The following is a 17,526-nucleotide window of genomic DNA, read 5'->3' on the forward strand; positions in this document are numbered from 1 at the left end:
ATTTTGTGTTATCTGCTGACTGTGGAGTACTGAGGAAACAAAAATGACTATGACATTGTTGTTAAATATTTGAATAGCCCTGATCAATGCTGTGGGTATTAAAAAACCTCAGAGGAATTATTAATTAATTAACTAATGAATTATTTTCAATCTATTCGGGGCCTAATACAGGCATACATATAAATTGAATAGAAATGCATGATAGTCTCTACTAAAGTGGCAACTATCTGTGACAAAAGTGCTATAAGATGACAGAGATGGGACAGGCTGAATGGCCAAATAATGCATGTAAGAAGAGGGAGCTTGTGATAAACTTTAAAGAAAAGTATAAGTTGATGCTGCAGAAAAGCGAGAATACCCATAGACTTACTGTGAAAAATCCTATTTTAAATTTAAACTTTTATTTCTTGCGAATGACCTCATCAAATTACACCTGTTTATGAAAGTAGAACTAACCTGTAAAGGGAGAAGAAATGATTACAGTTGTTTGAAGAGAAGGGATCACAGAAAAGATAAAGTCATTTTAAGTACTATGATTTCTTCTTGTCACTTAATATGTAGGTTTGATTTTAAATTTTTGAAAAATCTATAAATGTAATTAGTTTTTAAAAAAATGAATATTAAATATATTTTGTCATAATTTTTAACATCCAATAGCTATCTTTTCTTTGGCTATTCTGTGCTTGATACTGAGCATACACAGGTAGCAAAGAGGAATAATTTGAGTCAGTTAAGGCTCTAGAGGCATACAGCTCAACTTCCAATATTGGCATTGCTACTCACCAGTTGTATGTTCAAGTTATTGGGAAAGTTACCAAGACCCTGTGTCTCACTGATTTGATATTTTGAAAGTCTTGAGCATGATATCTTACATAGCAGAGCAGAGACATTTTATGCTTTTATTAAATAAAACAAAATAGTTGACATACCAAGGTTAATATGTATATAAAATATGTATTTTTATAATATGATTAGTATCTACAAAAATGCAACTTTAAGAGAACTCTGCCCATATCCAAGTGAAAAAAAAAATAAACACTTATTTGAGCAACCACACAATTTGGTAGACTGTGTATTTGGAATCCAAGTGTCTTGGGTAACAATCTCATTGATCAGCTATGGGAATTTGGACAATTGATGATCTTGTCTGGTCATAGAACACCATGCAGATTGATACAAGTTGTGTCTGGCTGCTATAAGTGTTGTACATTTGCCAATAGTTTATTTATTTTTCAACAAATCCTTTGCTTTTTGTATCTTTTGAGCCATGAGTTTTGATTAACAACATTTCCCCTCTATGTCTAAAGATCAGTAATTTTGGAGAAAAAAAGGAAACTTTTTTTATCTTGTTCTAGAAAGTAAATTTTTTCTCCACTAGCACCATAAATCTTTAAAGTTTTCCTCTGAGATTCTTGACAGCTCCCGAAAACATACAATAATAAATGCTTTGAAGTTGTCTTTGTGTTTTAAGAGAATTTCTTCCAAGAGATTGCCTTGCATAGTGTTATTTTTCCCTAGAGTTACTTGATTCTTCCCAATTGTTCAGGTTAACAAACAATGTCAATTTTTTTTTTATTATTGTTGTTGTTTTGTACTGGAGATTTAACCCAGGAACAATTAAACACTGAACCACGGTCTCAGTCCTTTTTATTTTGAGACACATCTCACTAAATTGCTTAGGGCCTGCTTAGTTGCTGAGGCTGGCTTTGAACTTGCTATCCTCCTGCCTCAGCTTCCGAGCCACTAGTATTACAGACATGCTTCACCATGCCCAATGATTTATTCAAATGCATTTTGAAATTTCAACTCTCCCCAGTATTTTATAATAGTGCCTTCTAACTACACCTTTCCTTACTTTGGAGCAGTTGAAATTAAACCACCAATTATTTGAGATGTATGTATGTACACTGTCTATATCTGTGTATGGATTTACTATTTAGAGAGACAAAATATACTATGTATAAGCATGTACTATGTCTTTATATTCTGTGAGGACAAAACACCACTTCTATTCCTATGGAACTAGGTTTGGCCTTGAAAAGTATTCTTCTGATGACTGGAGCATTCCTCATTAGATCATAGACTGCCACCAGTTTGGAAATACCAGTTACAGTGTTGCTTGAAATTTGTTCATTTCTTCTGACTTGTTCATGTTAGAAAATCCAAGTGTATTTAGCCAGAGTTCAAGAACTATGCTTTGTCCCTATAGGTTCTTATTAAAGCACAATATGATATGTTGTGATATATGATGGCAGAATATTATGTTTTCATTAAATTATTAAAAAACAAGAAGGTAGAAGAAAGTGTCAAAACACTAGATTGAGTTCCAAGATAGGTTCATCCTCTTTAGAAACATTGCATTTTAATTGTATATTTATTTATCTTTCCTCATGTAGCAGTTAATTTTATGCACCAACTTGACTAGACTAACAGATGTCCAGATAATTGATAAAACCTTATTTCTGGGTATTTCTGTGAGGTTGTTTCTGAAAGGGATTAGGGTTTGGATCAATAGACTGAGTAAAGAGGATCTATCCTCATCAATGTGAGTGGGCAACATCTACTCTGTTGGGAATCTGAATACAACAAAAAGGTGGAGAAAATGTAAACTTTCTCTGTTTGAGTAGGACATATGTGTTCTCCTGTCCTTGGGCACTGAAACTTTTGCCTCTGGTTCTCTGGTTCTGCTAGAGATAAATATGACATTTACCACTTTAGCAATGGAAATCTTTAAGTACTTTAAAATGTCCTCCTCTGTTTTGATAAATGACTTTTCCTTAGGGACAGGTTAGTTTTACATATATTTTAAACAACTGCTATGTGTTTTGCTTTGAGATAAATAAGAAATAGTCTCTGCCTTAGAGGTAATAATAATGTGGTGGTGATGGCCCAAAAGGCAGCTGGTAACTTCAGATTAATATGATGGTTAAAGCAAGTGCAGTTTATCCATGAGAGCAAAAGATGGGAGCACGATCCAGCTTTGAGATGGGGAAGAGATGTCCCAGGGTGTGGTAGAACTCTTTTTTAGATGTGTTCCACATGCCATATTACCTGGCATATGAAAGAATCATCAAAATATGGGGACATACAGTGGTTTATTTCCAATTATAAATATTTATATTTACTCTATTGTCCATGTCAACTATGATGACCATTATATATTTCTCTTTATAAGCTTTTTATTCGGGTGAAAGCTGTGTGTGTGTGTGTGTGTGTGTGTGTGAGTGTGTGTGTGAATGCTGGTAATTACAATATTTTCTAGTTTCTATAACTTATTTTTTCTCTAGATATTTTTTCCAAGATGTTGCTTTTGCTTATCTTCAGGAATATATATGCATAAATTGAGCCTGATGAAATATATGCTAATTATCTGGACTATTCAAAATCATTAAGAGGATGTTTATTGAATGGTTTCACAGTGGCATCATTTTAGGTGCTTGATGGTGATGGTTTGTTAAAAAGAGCTAAGAATTTATTTGAAGAACATATACATAAATCTATATGTACATATACACACACAAACGCAAACACATGTGTTGTCATATAGATTCAGGTATTCAATTATTTCCCCCAAGAGTTTGTTCTATATTTCTGTACAGTGATATCTCACCTAAAAAAAAAGGACTGCTGTTGACAGAGCAATATACCAAAAGATCATTATAGCAGAACCACTAAATTTTACAAAAGAAAGTAAAATTCCCAACATTGGTACTTTATTCCTTAAGAGTTTAATGGATATTTATATAACATATTTTATTTGTCTTTCACACATAAACATAAAAATCTAGGACATTAAATTTCCTAATCCAAAGAAAATCAAATGTCAGACATCACAAGAAAAAGTCCACTAAAAAAATCTAATACTGTATTTTTTTAAAAGGAGCATTATTTTATTTAATATAAGTAATATACATATTACTCATGAATAAAAGAAGTATGTGGGCAATCAAAAAAGTCATGTATAATCCTTCCATTCAGAAATATGTTCCCATTTAGTCACAGGTGCATTAGTCTTCTTTGTATAGGTCTTTTAAAAATATTTTATTGGTGCATTATGCTGTAATTTTTAAGATGCTTTAAGGTACACAAATATCAAATATTGGCAATACTTTATATACTATATATCATGTTAAATATCACTAACATTTTAGGTTAAGTGTTAAAAAACCTATTTCATATAGAATTATGGCATAATTATTTTCTGCATTTTTAAGTTAAAAACTAAATGATGGAAAGAATGTGAGGATTTTATTATATGAATGAAGCTTTAGATTCAAGTTTGGCAAACTCTGGCTTTCAAGCAAAATATAGACTAGAGTGATTTTTCTGTAAATAAAGTTTATTTGGGTATACCATATTTATTTTCTATAGATTGTGGATGCTAGATTGACAGATTAGAGTGGTTGTGACAGAGACCCAATGGCCTACAAACATGGAAATAATTTCTATCTGGTCTTTTTCCAAGAAGATTGCTAGCCATCCTCTAATTGGAAACAATCAGAGAATTAAGTAAATACATTGTTTGTAAATACATTGTTTGGCAGTAAAATAATTAATAAAATAAATAATTCATAGAAGCAGAGGAATAAATTAGTTGGAAATATGATTAATAAGAATAGTCTATTTAACTATACAAAATAATGAATACTTGAATGTGTGTTACAAGTTTTTGCAGTGTATTATACATTTTCACTGAAAGATATCAGAAAAGGCTTGTAGGTAAATCACATTTATACATGAGAACATTCAATATCATGAAAATGAAATTTTCCCAAAGTGGTACAATTTCATTGAAAAAATATCTAAATTTCCTTCAAAAGAAATTTCCTTAGAAAGAATTTCCTTGAAAAGTTAATTCTAAATATTATCCTAAAGATCAAAATGCTCCCAGCAGCCTAGATACTCCCAAAGAAGACCCTGGTGAAGAAGAACCTGTCCTACCAGATTTCAAGACATAAATAAATACTTAATATCACGCACCAGTAGCTTGTGTGTGACAATAGTGACAGCCAGGAAAAAAATCCAAAAATTAAATTCATGTACATAAAAACGATTAACATGAAACACTGACATAACCTGCAGAGGGGAAAATGAGCAAATGATTCATTAATTTGGACCAGGGCAATTAGTTATCTCTGTAGACAGAAAACATAAGACTACATGCCTTCATCATACTAAATTAAAAAAAAAAATCAACTTCAGATCAGAAGCATAATAGTAAAAGTAAAGAGTTCAAGTATTTTAGAAGGTCATGTGACAAAATTTCTTCTTCATGATTATCATAATAACAAAAGTTTTTTTTTTTTTTTTTTTTTTGAAAATCATTATTTATTTGACGGATAACTTCTGAATTAATATAAAGAAATGACAGTAACTTGTATTTACATTCATTCAAAACATTTTCATTAAGCACCAAGTAGAATAGTTTCTGATCTTTTCACCAAAAACACTTTTATCATTGAAAGACTGCCTCAAACTTAGTTTATTTTGTGGGGGATGGGGGGGGCAGGGATACCAAGGATTGAACTCAGGGACATTCAAGCCACATCCCCAGCCCTATTTTGTATTTTGTTTAGAGACAGGATCTCACTGAATTGCTTAGCACCTGGCTTTTGCTGAAGCTGGCTTTGAACTTGCAATCCTCCTGCCTCAGCCTCCTGAGCCACTGGGATTACAGGTATGTGCCATCACACTGGGCGTTTATTTAGGTTTTTAATCAAGAAACCTAAAGCTGCCAATCAGAGCTTCTGTCTGGCATGAGATGACCAGGTTAAAACCCTAAGAGTAAAAAATAACTTTTAAGTTTTGACTTATACACTCCAACCAAGGGGAGATACGCTGGCCTCAGGCTAGTCATCACAGGTCATAGGTCCACAAACCAAGTATCATCCTCACAGGTCACAAACAAAATGAGTAATATGTATACACAAAATGAGTACAAAATACATGTTCCTGTGTATTCCAGGGGAGTAATGCCCATTTCCCATGAGCATACAATGCAGCAAGGAGCACAAAAAAAGATACCATTCACTAACCCACAAGACAGTGGAAGGAAAAAAAGCCCTGTGCCCTGGAATGGCTGTCTCTTATACACNGCGCGGGTTGCGGGGGGCCCGGCGGCTGCCCGGAGAACATACCACCCAGCGGAGCCGCCATGTCTGCGGTGGCGGGCTTTTTTTTTTTTTTTTTTTAAACACAGGAAACATAGAAGTAAACTACAAGGATATGTGCTTAAAATCAATTTGAATTTAAACTTTTGTTCATCCAAAGACAGCAAGTAAAAACACAAGACACACTTTGGATGAATATAATTACAGCTTAATAAGTGGCAAAGGAGTAACATATTTATATGGTTATTTTCTTAAAATATACAATATATATTTGTAGATTTCATATATTAATATGTGTATATACACACACACATACATACATACATACATAAAAGTCAAGAAGGAAAATAAAATGAAGGTATAAAATACATAAATTGGGCTGGGCACACTGGTATACATGCCTGTAATCCTAGTGGTTTAGGAGGCTGAGGCAGGAGGATTGTGAGTTCAAATCCAGCCTCAGCAATTTAGCAAGGCCCTAAGCAACTCAGTGAGAGCCCTGTCTCTAAATAAAATATAAAAAGGCTAGGGATGTGGGGATGGTGATCAGTGGTTAAGCATTCCTGGGTTCAATCCCTGGTACCAAAAACAGAACACAAAAACAGAAAACAAATATGTATATATGTATATATTTTGGCCATATATGTATTTGTATATATATGCATGCGTGTGCGTGCACACACATACACACACATTTCCTAATAACAGGAAAATGAGAAGTTTCATCATTAAGGTACATTAAGTTTTATTACACGTGTGTGTGTGTGTGTGTGTGTGTGTGTGTATCTTACAGAACAGAAACTATCAATTAAGGAACTGGAAAATTCAATGATGTTCAACCGCTTTAGCAGGGAGAGAATGAACACTAAATAATTTGTTCATTTAGCAGTAAATATAAATAGATAACAAAAATGTTCACCAAATGATTTTTCTTACCACCAAATTGGCAAATATTTAAAATTAGACAGAACATAATGTTGGAGAAATTGTGAAGAAACTGATATTCATTGTAGAAACAGGCATTTAACCCATGTTTGATCAAGAGTTTCCTAGATGTTCAAGTGCTAACAGCAAATAGAGCAGAAACTGTATTGTTAGGCATCTATCTTGGAGACACTACTTTTATGAAATGAGAAGACCTGAACACTACTGCTTATATCATTATTGTTTTATAGACAAAAACTGATAATAGAATAATGTATATCAATAAAAGAATGAATAAGAATAGTTTTGCAGCAATGAAAAATGAATGGGCTTTATTAAAATAAAACATGATTTTATTTCAAAACTTAATGTTTAGCAAAACATAGCTTAATGTTTATGCTAATCTTTTATAATGTGAGAAATAGGTAAAATCATATGATATTCTAGGGTCACATAAAATCATGCTAAGATAAAGTTAAATATATTCTAAAAAGTAAAATAATAACTCCACCTAAAAAGGACAAATTTACATTCTTTAGTCAGTACAAGGATTTATTTTTATCAATATTTTTACATGTTTTCTATACATAGAAATTTTTAAAATGGCTATGCAATTTTAAAAGTAGAAAATAGAGTTAAGAAGCTTAAATCTCTTTAATGGTAAATATGGAAAAGAACAAAATGCATTTCAAATTACATAAGTAAAAAAATGTAAATATTAAATCATTTTCACATTAAAATTAGGCTGACACATTTATTTCACTTTAACATTACTCAGCTGAATTTTCTTTATAAGAACACATGAAACTCAGAATAAATGGATATATGAGCCATGGAATTCATGATGTGAAGGAAATGTTCTGTTTCGTGTATGAAGTCAAGAGCACTGTTTCTGGTCTATAAGGAAAAAGTCTGCTATATGATGCAACTAAAATGTGTCAACTGTTTATATAAAATTCAAATTACACCAGAAAAGCCAACTTATAAATAAGCCATATAAGAAATGTCTACTGTAAGTTCATTAAGGTACATAAAGTTTTATAACTGTAATAGCTAATGAACGTGATGAGCACTTGCATATGAACACATATAAACATGCATTTCAGCATATGCACCATTACTTTCTTATGACATTTACATGCTAATTTTTAAGTTTATGATTATTTAAAGTAGACGGTAATAACTTTGACACTAAATTTAACATTAATATAGAAATATTTTTAGTTCTTATGTTTCCTTAACTTATTATGAATGTGCTACTTAGGTTGTATATTTTGCAGTCTAACATCAAGGTATGGAAAAGCAATTGTATAAATAATATTCTGGGGTGACTATTTTTAATGGCAGGCTGTAGAATCAGTCTTCTGTATATCAGACTGATTAATTACTTCCTAATAACAGGAAAATAAAAAGATTAAACATATGAAAATTGACTTTTCTCCTATATAACTAGTCACCATTATTGATTGAGCAGAATGTTTGGAAAATAATGAAATACATTTTATATGCTCAAATATTATTTTTAATAAGTTGGTTTAATTTCTAAAGTACATATTGTTGAATTAAAAATTTAATTTTTCCAAACTAAATTCATGAAAGTGATGAATCATGCTGGGTGATTCCCTCACAATTAATTTAATTCAGTTAGGACCAGTTGGGGACATAGAGAAAAAACATTGCAGCTCGCTAAGATAAAGTGATTTGCCCAATCTACCAGAAGAGAAAAGAGACCTGTTGTTCCAGTCAATGGCGAAGGCTTTGTCTCTCTGAAATATTAAAGGAAACAACAACAACAACAAAAAGGAGAATGGAATCTTTGAGATCAGGTCTTGGTTATCAGCTAAGCTGTGTTCATGTGCAAATAGAATGCAGGAGACTGAGCTGTTCAGGAGAATTTACTTTGTAAGTAATGTGACAGTGATAGTTATGCCAGCAACACGTTTTCTATGAATTCTCCAGGTGCTTTCATTGAAATATTATTATTTTTTCTTTGTTGGTCTACTCCCTTTCTGGCACTCCTGGAAATACCTTTTATATGAACTAGCAAAGTCAGAGCTCTTGGAGAAACTTTCAAAAGAATTGACAAAGAAGAAAAAAAACAGGACATTCAACTTTGACAAATATAATCAAGAAAGTAGCAATCAATGCTAAATATTCACATTGCTGTCATTGCTATCTTATGCATATGAATAGTACAGGCATTGGAGATTGTTATTAATGCATTCATTATTTGACTTTCTTATCAACTTCAATTATGAAGTATATGCATATATCCATTGCCTTTTATCTTGCACTTTATTAATTCCTTCTTTCTGTTAAGAGGCTGTCACCTTGATTCCCCTTTCTGGTATTTATATTATTAGGAAAAAAAAAAGTAAAAACCAGCATGGGGCTCTTTAGAAATTTTTTACTATCATGGACACTAATGTATGTTGAAAGTATGGGATATCATACCAGACTCTCCACTCTTCTCTTTCTCTCTATGAGCAAAGGCTTGGCTACCCTTGTCTGATTGCTTATTCTGAATGATGTTTTTTTACATAGACAGAATAAGGGAAGGAAGGAAGGAAGGAGGGAGGGAAGGAAGGAAGGAGTCCAGGCAAGAGACATGGAAGGGAGACCTTGTTTTAAAAGAACTTAGTTACTTCAGTCTGCTAGATATCAATCTACATTTTGCCACAATGAAATAGTTTGCCTCATCAATCCCATATTGAGAACAACAATTAAAGTGGAGTAAAATGAAACAAACACATAGCAGTTTGAAACAACTGAAGGACAAACAAGGGAACCAAGGTTTGAGGGGTGACAATTTGAAAGAAAAGGGAAATACATTGTTTTGAGTCAGGTACATCCTGTTATTTTTCCTTAGAGACATCTGTCAGCTGTAAGCATCATAGGGATGAGCAATTGAGCAGAGACTGGTGGATCAGAACTTTTGGGAAATAATTTAAGGCATTTTAATAAGACATAGATGCATTTTGCAGTCACTAGGGTAAACGCCAAAATAACAATATAAGAATATACAATAAACTAAAAGAGAACTTTATGGAGAGAAAAAGAAAAAGATTTCACAACTATATTGGGGGGTTTTAATAGACATCCTGAATAACTGATGAGGAACCAAACAAAATCACCTGTAGAGATACAGACATTTTGAACAACACAATTTACAAACTTGACCTAACAGACATGTATTCAGCTTTGCAAACAATACATTTAGAATGAACATTCCTTTTAAGTGTACATAGAACATCTTTAAAAATTAATATTTTAAAAATTTGCTAGGGCATAAACTGAATTTCAGAAATTTTCAAACCACAGAATTAAGCAAAACTTCACAACTTCTATACACCAAATTTAAGACTTAATCAATAGAATAGGTTTTATGACTTTTCAAACTGTACAACATTTAATTAGAATATTACTGGTCTTGAAGATAGTGGTTTATATTGTGACTAATTTTTGTAGAGAGCACTAAATTATGAGAACATTGCATGTTACAGAACAAAAAAATAGGGTACATAATTCATTCAAAATCTTAGAGATGAATGATGTCAAAAATGTCTCTTTGACAGAGCAGAAACACAAGCTGAAAAATGAAGCTGATTTTTTTGGGGGGAGGGGCCAGTTCTTGACCACTGAACCACATCCCCAGCCCTATGTATTTTATTTAGAGACAGGGTCTCACTGAGTTGCTAAGCCCCTTGCTTTTGCTGAGGCTACCTTTGAACTTACTATCCTCCTGCCTCAGCCTCTTGAGCTGATGGGATTACAGGAGTATGCCACCATGCCTGTCTTCAAGCAGAATCTTGAAGGTGGGTAAAATTCAGAGTAGTAAATATACTAGGAATTTCAGGCAAGTGTTTTCTGTGAGCTTTTAAGAAGGCAGAACTGTCCTAAGAATGTCTGAAGAGACCACTCTGTTTTAGAGAAAATGAAAAGAACTTCTTCCTCTACTTTTTTGATCCATTATGGTATCTATACTCTTTGTGCCAAAATGAATAGGGGACATAATAGGAAATCATGAACTGCCAACTTTTAAAGAACAACTTATTGGCTACATGTACAAGTTGTCTTGATTTGTTCTTCTTACCTAGAAAGTACATATTTATTCATAAACCCCCCAAAGATCAATTCTTTTTCTGTAATTGGGAAGGTATCACTCTTTGACTTGGTATAAAGACTTGGAATGACTATACCCAAAGAATTCCTATTTGAGTACACGTGCCAATCCCTCAGCCAAAGGAATGTATCAGGTGCCTACCAGATTGTCCTCATATCAAGTTTGTCCCTGCTTCTTTCAGATATCATTTGTTAACCTCCTTATGGCCCCAATTCCCTGTAAGTATGTGAAATATTATGAAATGCAATATCTCCCTACACTTGTTCATAATCAGTCATTCTTTGGCTGTTAGAATGCACTTCCCACAAAAGCTACCACAGTTCTAAATCCAGGGGGGAAATGTGCAACATATTTCTCTCTGGAGCAGTACTTATTAATCTTCTTTGGGGACCCAGACAACTTTGAGATTCTAATGAAAGATACAGAAACTTGTTCAAGAAAAAATTACAAATATTCACAAATTACAGAATATTAGGATTTGGGCATCTTTTAGAAGTCCAGAGTCTATTCATTAGACCTACGTTATAAGCTTGTGATCTAGAGAAGTTTTGTATTTTCTCCGTCTGCTTCTTCAGCCTCTTAGAGAAAAGAAGTCTATTCCACAGGATTTAGATCAAAACCTTTCCTTGGTTTAAAAATAGCAACTCTAATTTTAGTTATTGATTTTGCTTAATGTGTAAATGCCTGGAAGCTAGAAGCAGTGGAAAAAGTAGTACAAAGGGGAAAAAAATATAAAATTCTTCTGTACTCGGTTCTCCAGATAAGTTAAAATTTATGAAAGGTGATTTAAAACAAATCTCAAGATGATTTTATATGAAAGAAATCTTTAAAGATTTGTCACCTCTTATTCAGAAGAAAAGATTATTTGGGTCAGCTTAAAAACTCTTAAGTATAAGAATCCATCATTTCTCAAAGTTAACCATCAATTTACGTTTTAGTCAAATAACATGAGAATTAAGAAGAGAGAGAGATGTTCTTTTTGTGCATATCCACCCACTATTCCCATCAGAATAGGATTATGTTATAGTTTTCATGAATGACATTTTCTAAAAAAATTGAGAAAGATTGAGATGTCACTCATCTAAATGTCCTTAGAGGGTTGTTTTATTTAAAAATTGCTCTTTGTTGAAAAGTTCAGAAAACACAGACATATAAAGTAGACAATGATAATTATCTACAGTTTCTAAAAATGACAACTACAAACATCTAATGCATATCATTTGAAATATTTTATCTATCAGCATGAACTATATCAAGAGAGAACACATGGATGGAAAATAACCATGCATACTGTTTTGAACTTGTGTTTTATATGCTTTTAGTAAATGTCTAAAACTTTCAACTCTAATACACATTCTCCATTGCCATTAAAAAAATGCAGGAAAGTTTAAAGAAAAAGTTGAAAATGTGCCATTTCAGCTCCACTACTCTCCCCTGAACCTGTGAATCTGAACCTAGTATACCCTGTGTGTGCATATACACACACACACACACACACACACTGTACATATATGTATATGTATATACATATATATGCACATATGTATATACATATATACACTGCATGTGTGTGTGTATATATATATATATATATATATATACTGACACCAATATATCAACAATTACATGCACCTACATACAGAGATGATTTTGTAATTGTTTAATTTGTAAAAAATGATTTTTAACATAAGTCTTCACCTACTGCCTTTTTTTCTTCACAAGAATTCTTCCAGGTTAACCATAGATGCCACTGTGTTTAACCGTATTTTATGACCTGACTTGGATGAATTTATAAGTTTCATGCATACATCAAACCCAGTGGCCAATTCGAGGTCACTAAAAAGGGCTACAATAAACTTTTTGTAAATATATTTTTAAAATGCATTTATTTCTATAAGATAGATTCCTATGAGAGGGGTTTCAAAATGGGATATTATATAAATTATCTATATTTTAGTAGATAGTTCCAGATAATTTCCCAGTTTTTAAAGGTGTTTTATTTGTTTGTTTTTCCTGTACTCAGGGACACTTACCACTGAGCCACATCCCCAGCCCTTTTTATTCTTATTTTAAGACAGGGTCTCACTAAGTTGCTGAAGGCCATGCTAAGGTGCTAAGGCTGACTTTGAACTTGAGATCCTCCTACCTCATCCTTCCCTGTTACTGTGATTACAAGCATGTGCCACCACATCTGGCTCAGTTTTAAAGGTTTTTACAATGTCAGAGTTATGTATAAAAGTATTTTCCAGTTCCATAGGTCAGAAGAGACAAATATTTTAAATGTGATAGATAAAAATGTGTGGTATTATGACATTTTGTTACATTTTTCAGCTTCCTTGTGAGGATAAGGAAGTTTCTTTTCTGTGTGAGTCATTTGGTGTGAGTCACCCCCAAAATGTTGATTTAATAATTTTTTTTCATTTTGTATAATTATTTGCCTTTGTTTTGTTTCTATTATTTGACAAATTTTAGTTTTTATTAGATAGTTGCAGTATTAATCTTTGTATTTGTGAAATTCAGAGCAATTATCTCTCACTTCACCACTTCTTTACTTTCTGTCCTTGTTCTCATTTTACTTTTTCCACTCATAATGTTCGAATTTCTATATTATTAAATTTGTAGTTTGAACAAAGAAAACCCAAGGAATGTTAAGAGCCACAGCCAAGTAATATGATGCATGGCATTTTTGGTTGAAAGGTGATGCCAGCAAGCCATTGAGATGATATGATTATGTTAAGATCTGCATTCATATGGATATTGGACTCCTGCTGTCTACCTCGGCCTGCTATGGGACTCCTGGAGAGTTCCCATTGGTTGGGGAAGTGCGGTAGGAGGGAATTCCGGAGGAGGGACTTCCTGTTGGGGTCAGGAGAACGCTGTGTGGGTTGGTCGGCAATCTTCCCGGGAGCATATGGGGCATTGGTGGCAGTTTCAAAAATAAAGTTTGTTCCTGCTTGAGTGGCTCGTGATTTTGTGCACAGCCAGACTGCGGCAAAGGAAGTCTTTTAAAATTGTTTATTAGTTCATATTAGTTGTGCAGGTAATGGGTTGTATTTTGGAATATTCATACTTACATATAGTATATTTTGATTATTTCCACCCTCCATGACCTATCCTTACCCTACCCTTACTACCTCCTCCTGATCTTCTACTTCTCTGTATCCTCCCTTTAATTTCACATCTCTTTTCCCCTTGATTCCACATGTGAGGAAAAAAAATGAGATATTTGTCTTTCTGAGTGCCTTATTTCACTTAATATGATGATATTTAGTTCCATCCACTTTCTTGAAAATGACATGATTTCATTCTTTTTTATGGCTGAATAAAACTCCACTGTGCATATATGCCATATTTTCTTTGTCCACTCATCTGTTGACAGGCACCAAGATGATTCCATACCCTGGCTCTTTTGAGTTATGCTGTGAAAAACTTGGGTATGCAAATTGCTCTTTAGTAAACTGATTGATATCTTCAATTATATACATCCAGGAGTGATATAGTTGGATCACATGTTAGTTCTATTTTTAGTTTTTTGAGGCTCCCCCATAATGATTTCCATGTTAGCTATAGTAATTTACATTATCACTAATAGCATAGAAGGGGTCCCCTGCCCCATCTACCTGCAAATTCTTGCCATAATTTATTGTTATTTGTATCTTTGAAGATTGACATTCTCATCATGGTGAGACAGAATCTCAATGTAGTTTTTTTTTTTAGTTTTCGATTGACCTTATTTATATGTGGTGCTGAGAATTGAACCCAATGCTTCACACATGTGAGGCAAGCACTCTACCACTGAGTCATGATCCCAGCCCCTCAATGTAGTTTTGATTTGCATTTCCATGATGGCTAAAATGCTATGTATTTTTTCATATTGGGCACTTGTACTTTATTTGAGAAATATTTGTTCAGTTCTTTTACCTGTTTATAAGTTGAATTATTATTTTTTGTGTTAAGTTTTGTTTATGTATTCTGGAAATTAATTCTCTGTCAGAGTGTAGCTGACAAAGATTTCTCTCCCATCCTGTAGGCTCTCTCTTCATTCAACTAATTATTCCTTTTGTTGTATAGAAAGTTTTTAATTTGATGCCATCTCATTCATCTACACTTGCTATTATTTGTTTAGTTATAGGAGCCCTATTCAAGAAGTGAATGTGCCTGTATGTTGAAGTATTTTTCTTATGTTTTCTTCTAACTGTTGCAAAACTTCAGGTCTTAAATTATCACAGAGGCTATCTTTCTCAGCATATGTTTTTGACACCTTTGCCCAGAATCTGATGGCTGCAGCTGCTTGGGTTTATTTCTGTATATTCTGTTCTATTCCATCAGTCTACATATATTTTTATGCTAGGAATATGCTTTTTTCTAATTATGGCTTTATAGTATATTTTGAAGTCAGGTACTGTGATACTCCCATCATTGCTGTTTTTGCTTAGGATTGCTTTGGCTATTCTGGGTCTTCTGTTCTTCCATATGTGTTTTAGGGTTGTATAATGTTTCCATAATCCTGAATCCTATGGGTTAGTTATATACCAGGATTTACAATCAGCTTTGGGTCATGTACTATGTGCAAATGTATATTCAGCACCCGCATAAATTGCAGAACTATATTCCTGATTTTGTGGAAATGCTGTCTAGTTTCACAGCTAAAAGACAAGCTTCTACCCAACTTGCTTAGACTAGTGGATGGAGTTTTTCTTGTCTCCATTTCACATGTATGTGTGCATCCTCCAAAGTCCTAGGATCTAAGCCAGGAAGCTTAATTGCAGTTCCTCATCTTGCATAGTCCTGAATCTATTCCCCTGTCCCTACATGTATGACAAGTCCCAGAACTACATGTATGGTAGGTTACTACATATATGTCAAGTCCTGAGTCTGTTACCCTGTTTCTACATGTATAGCAGTCCCAGAACCCAGGACTGTGGATCACTTACTTAAATTCTGCAGTGACTTTAACAATTTTAATTTCTTCTTCATACCTGGACTTATAGATTCTACCTCAGTTGTACATTTCATTAAAAAAGAAAAATATTCAGTCTTTCTGTGCAATTGACGTAGAAAAGTGAATGTCCTCTGATATCATCTTGGATAGCTGTATTGATTTAACATTTTCCCTAGGAAGCTTCTTCATCTCCAATACAAGTATGTCCCTTGTCCTTCATATGTCCTCCAGTTTTCTCCAGGCAAACATGAATGATATAGATCCTCTATGTAGTTCTATATAATCTCTTTATTTTATGATAAATTTCAATAAGTATTCTAGTGACTATATTTTTCCATGTTTAATATTTATCTTTCACATATTAAACTAGGAAGCTACACATTGAATACATACTATATGCCATTGATTTTACATTGCATAATACTATATTCATCTTGTTATTAGTAACCTACCAACATATGAGGATAATGAAAAAAGAACATGCATATAAGTGTGTAATTTTTCTTTATTCTTTCATCAAATATTTATCTTTTTTCTTTTTATGTATGTGTATGGGTACTGGGAGTTGAACTCAAAATCTCACACATGTTTGGGAAACTACCACTGAGCTACACTGCAAGTTTTTCTTTTTGTTGTTGTTTTCTTTATAAATTGAGGATGGCCTAAAACTTGCAATCCTCATTCTTCAATCTTCTGAGTAGCTGGAATTTCATGTGTGCACCACAATATCATGCTCAAGTATTTATTAAATTTTGATTATGTGTCAGCCATTATCCTGGCACTTAAACCAGTGGGGGAAAAAAAGATCTTTTGCTGTGATATTTTCCTCAGATGATGAAGATTAAAACTTTTTTCTTGCTCTAGGGAAGTGACATTGGAGAGAAGTATGACCCATCCATGAAAGGCTACCTGACATCCTTTCTTTCACAGAATTGCAACTTGAGCTACAATTCCTTTTTTAGACTCACCCAGACTATTCCTATCATTCTGGCTGGCTTTTGATGTTAATAAGTGTTAATAAAATTTAAATTTTCTCTGGTATCTTTACAGCTGGGACAATTGAGTACTTTTGGATCACTGAAGATTACACCTGAGATGGAATTAGAAATACAGTCAGTGGTGACAGAAGACAATTGTGAAATTCTTAAAATCCCTGCAAAGGAATATGAAAAGTTAAAACTGGTATGATGTCCACAACTTTTAAATTTTTTTTTAAATTTTACTTGACCTGGAAATCATAAAAAATGTGCTTTATTTGATTAACATCACTTAAGTAGTCTCTACTGGTTGTGGATCTTTGAGATGAAAACAAGAGTCTTTATGCGTACATTTTACTTGTATTTTTGAGTGCCCTTTGGTTTTTTATGAATTTCAAACCATTAATTAATTAATTCATTCATCAAGTATGTGCCAGGAATACTAGATGA

At 33.2% G+C, this 17,526-nt stretch overlaps 1 protein-coding gene across 1 annotated transcript in view; it reads left to right on the forward strand.

Moving 5' to 3' along the window:
• The window catches only part of Cnbd1 (cyclic nucleotide binding domain containing 1), a 327,970-nt gene that overhangs the window by 263,460 nt on the left and 46,984 nt on the right, over positions 1–17,526 (forward strand). The window contains exon 7 of the mRNA XM_015485728.2: positions 17,150–17,281. Coding sequence (XP_015341214.1) covers positions 17,150–17,281 — 132 coding nt within the window. The remainder of the gene's footprint in view (positions 1–17,149; positions 17,282–17,526) is intronic.

This window comes from Marmota marmota, unplaced genomic scaffold (genome assembly GCF_001458135.2).
Source record: "Marmota marmota marmota unplaced genomic scaffold, marMar, whole genome shotgun sequence".
Classification (NCBI taxonomy): domain Eukaryota; kingdom Metazoa; phylum Chordata; class Mammalia; order Rodentia; family Sciuridae; genus Marmota; species Marmota marmota.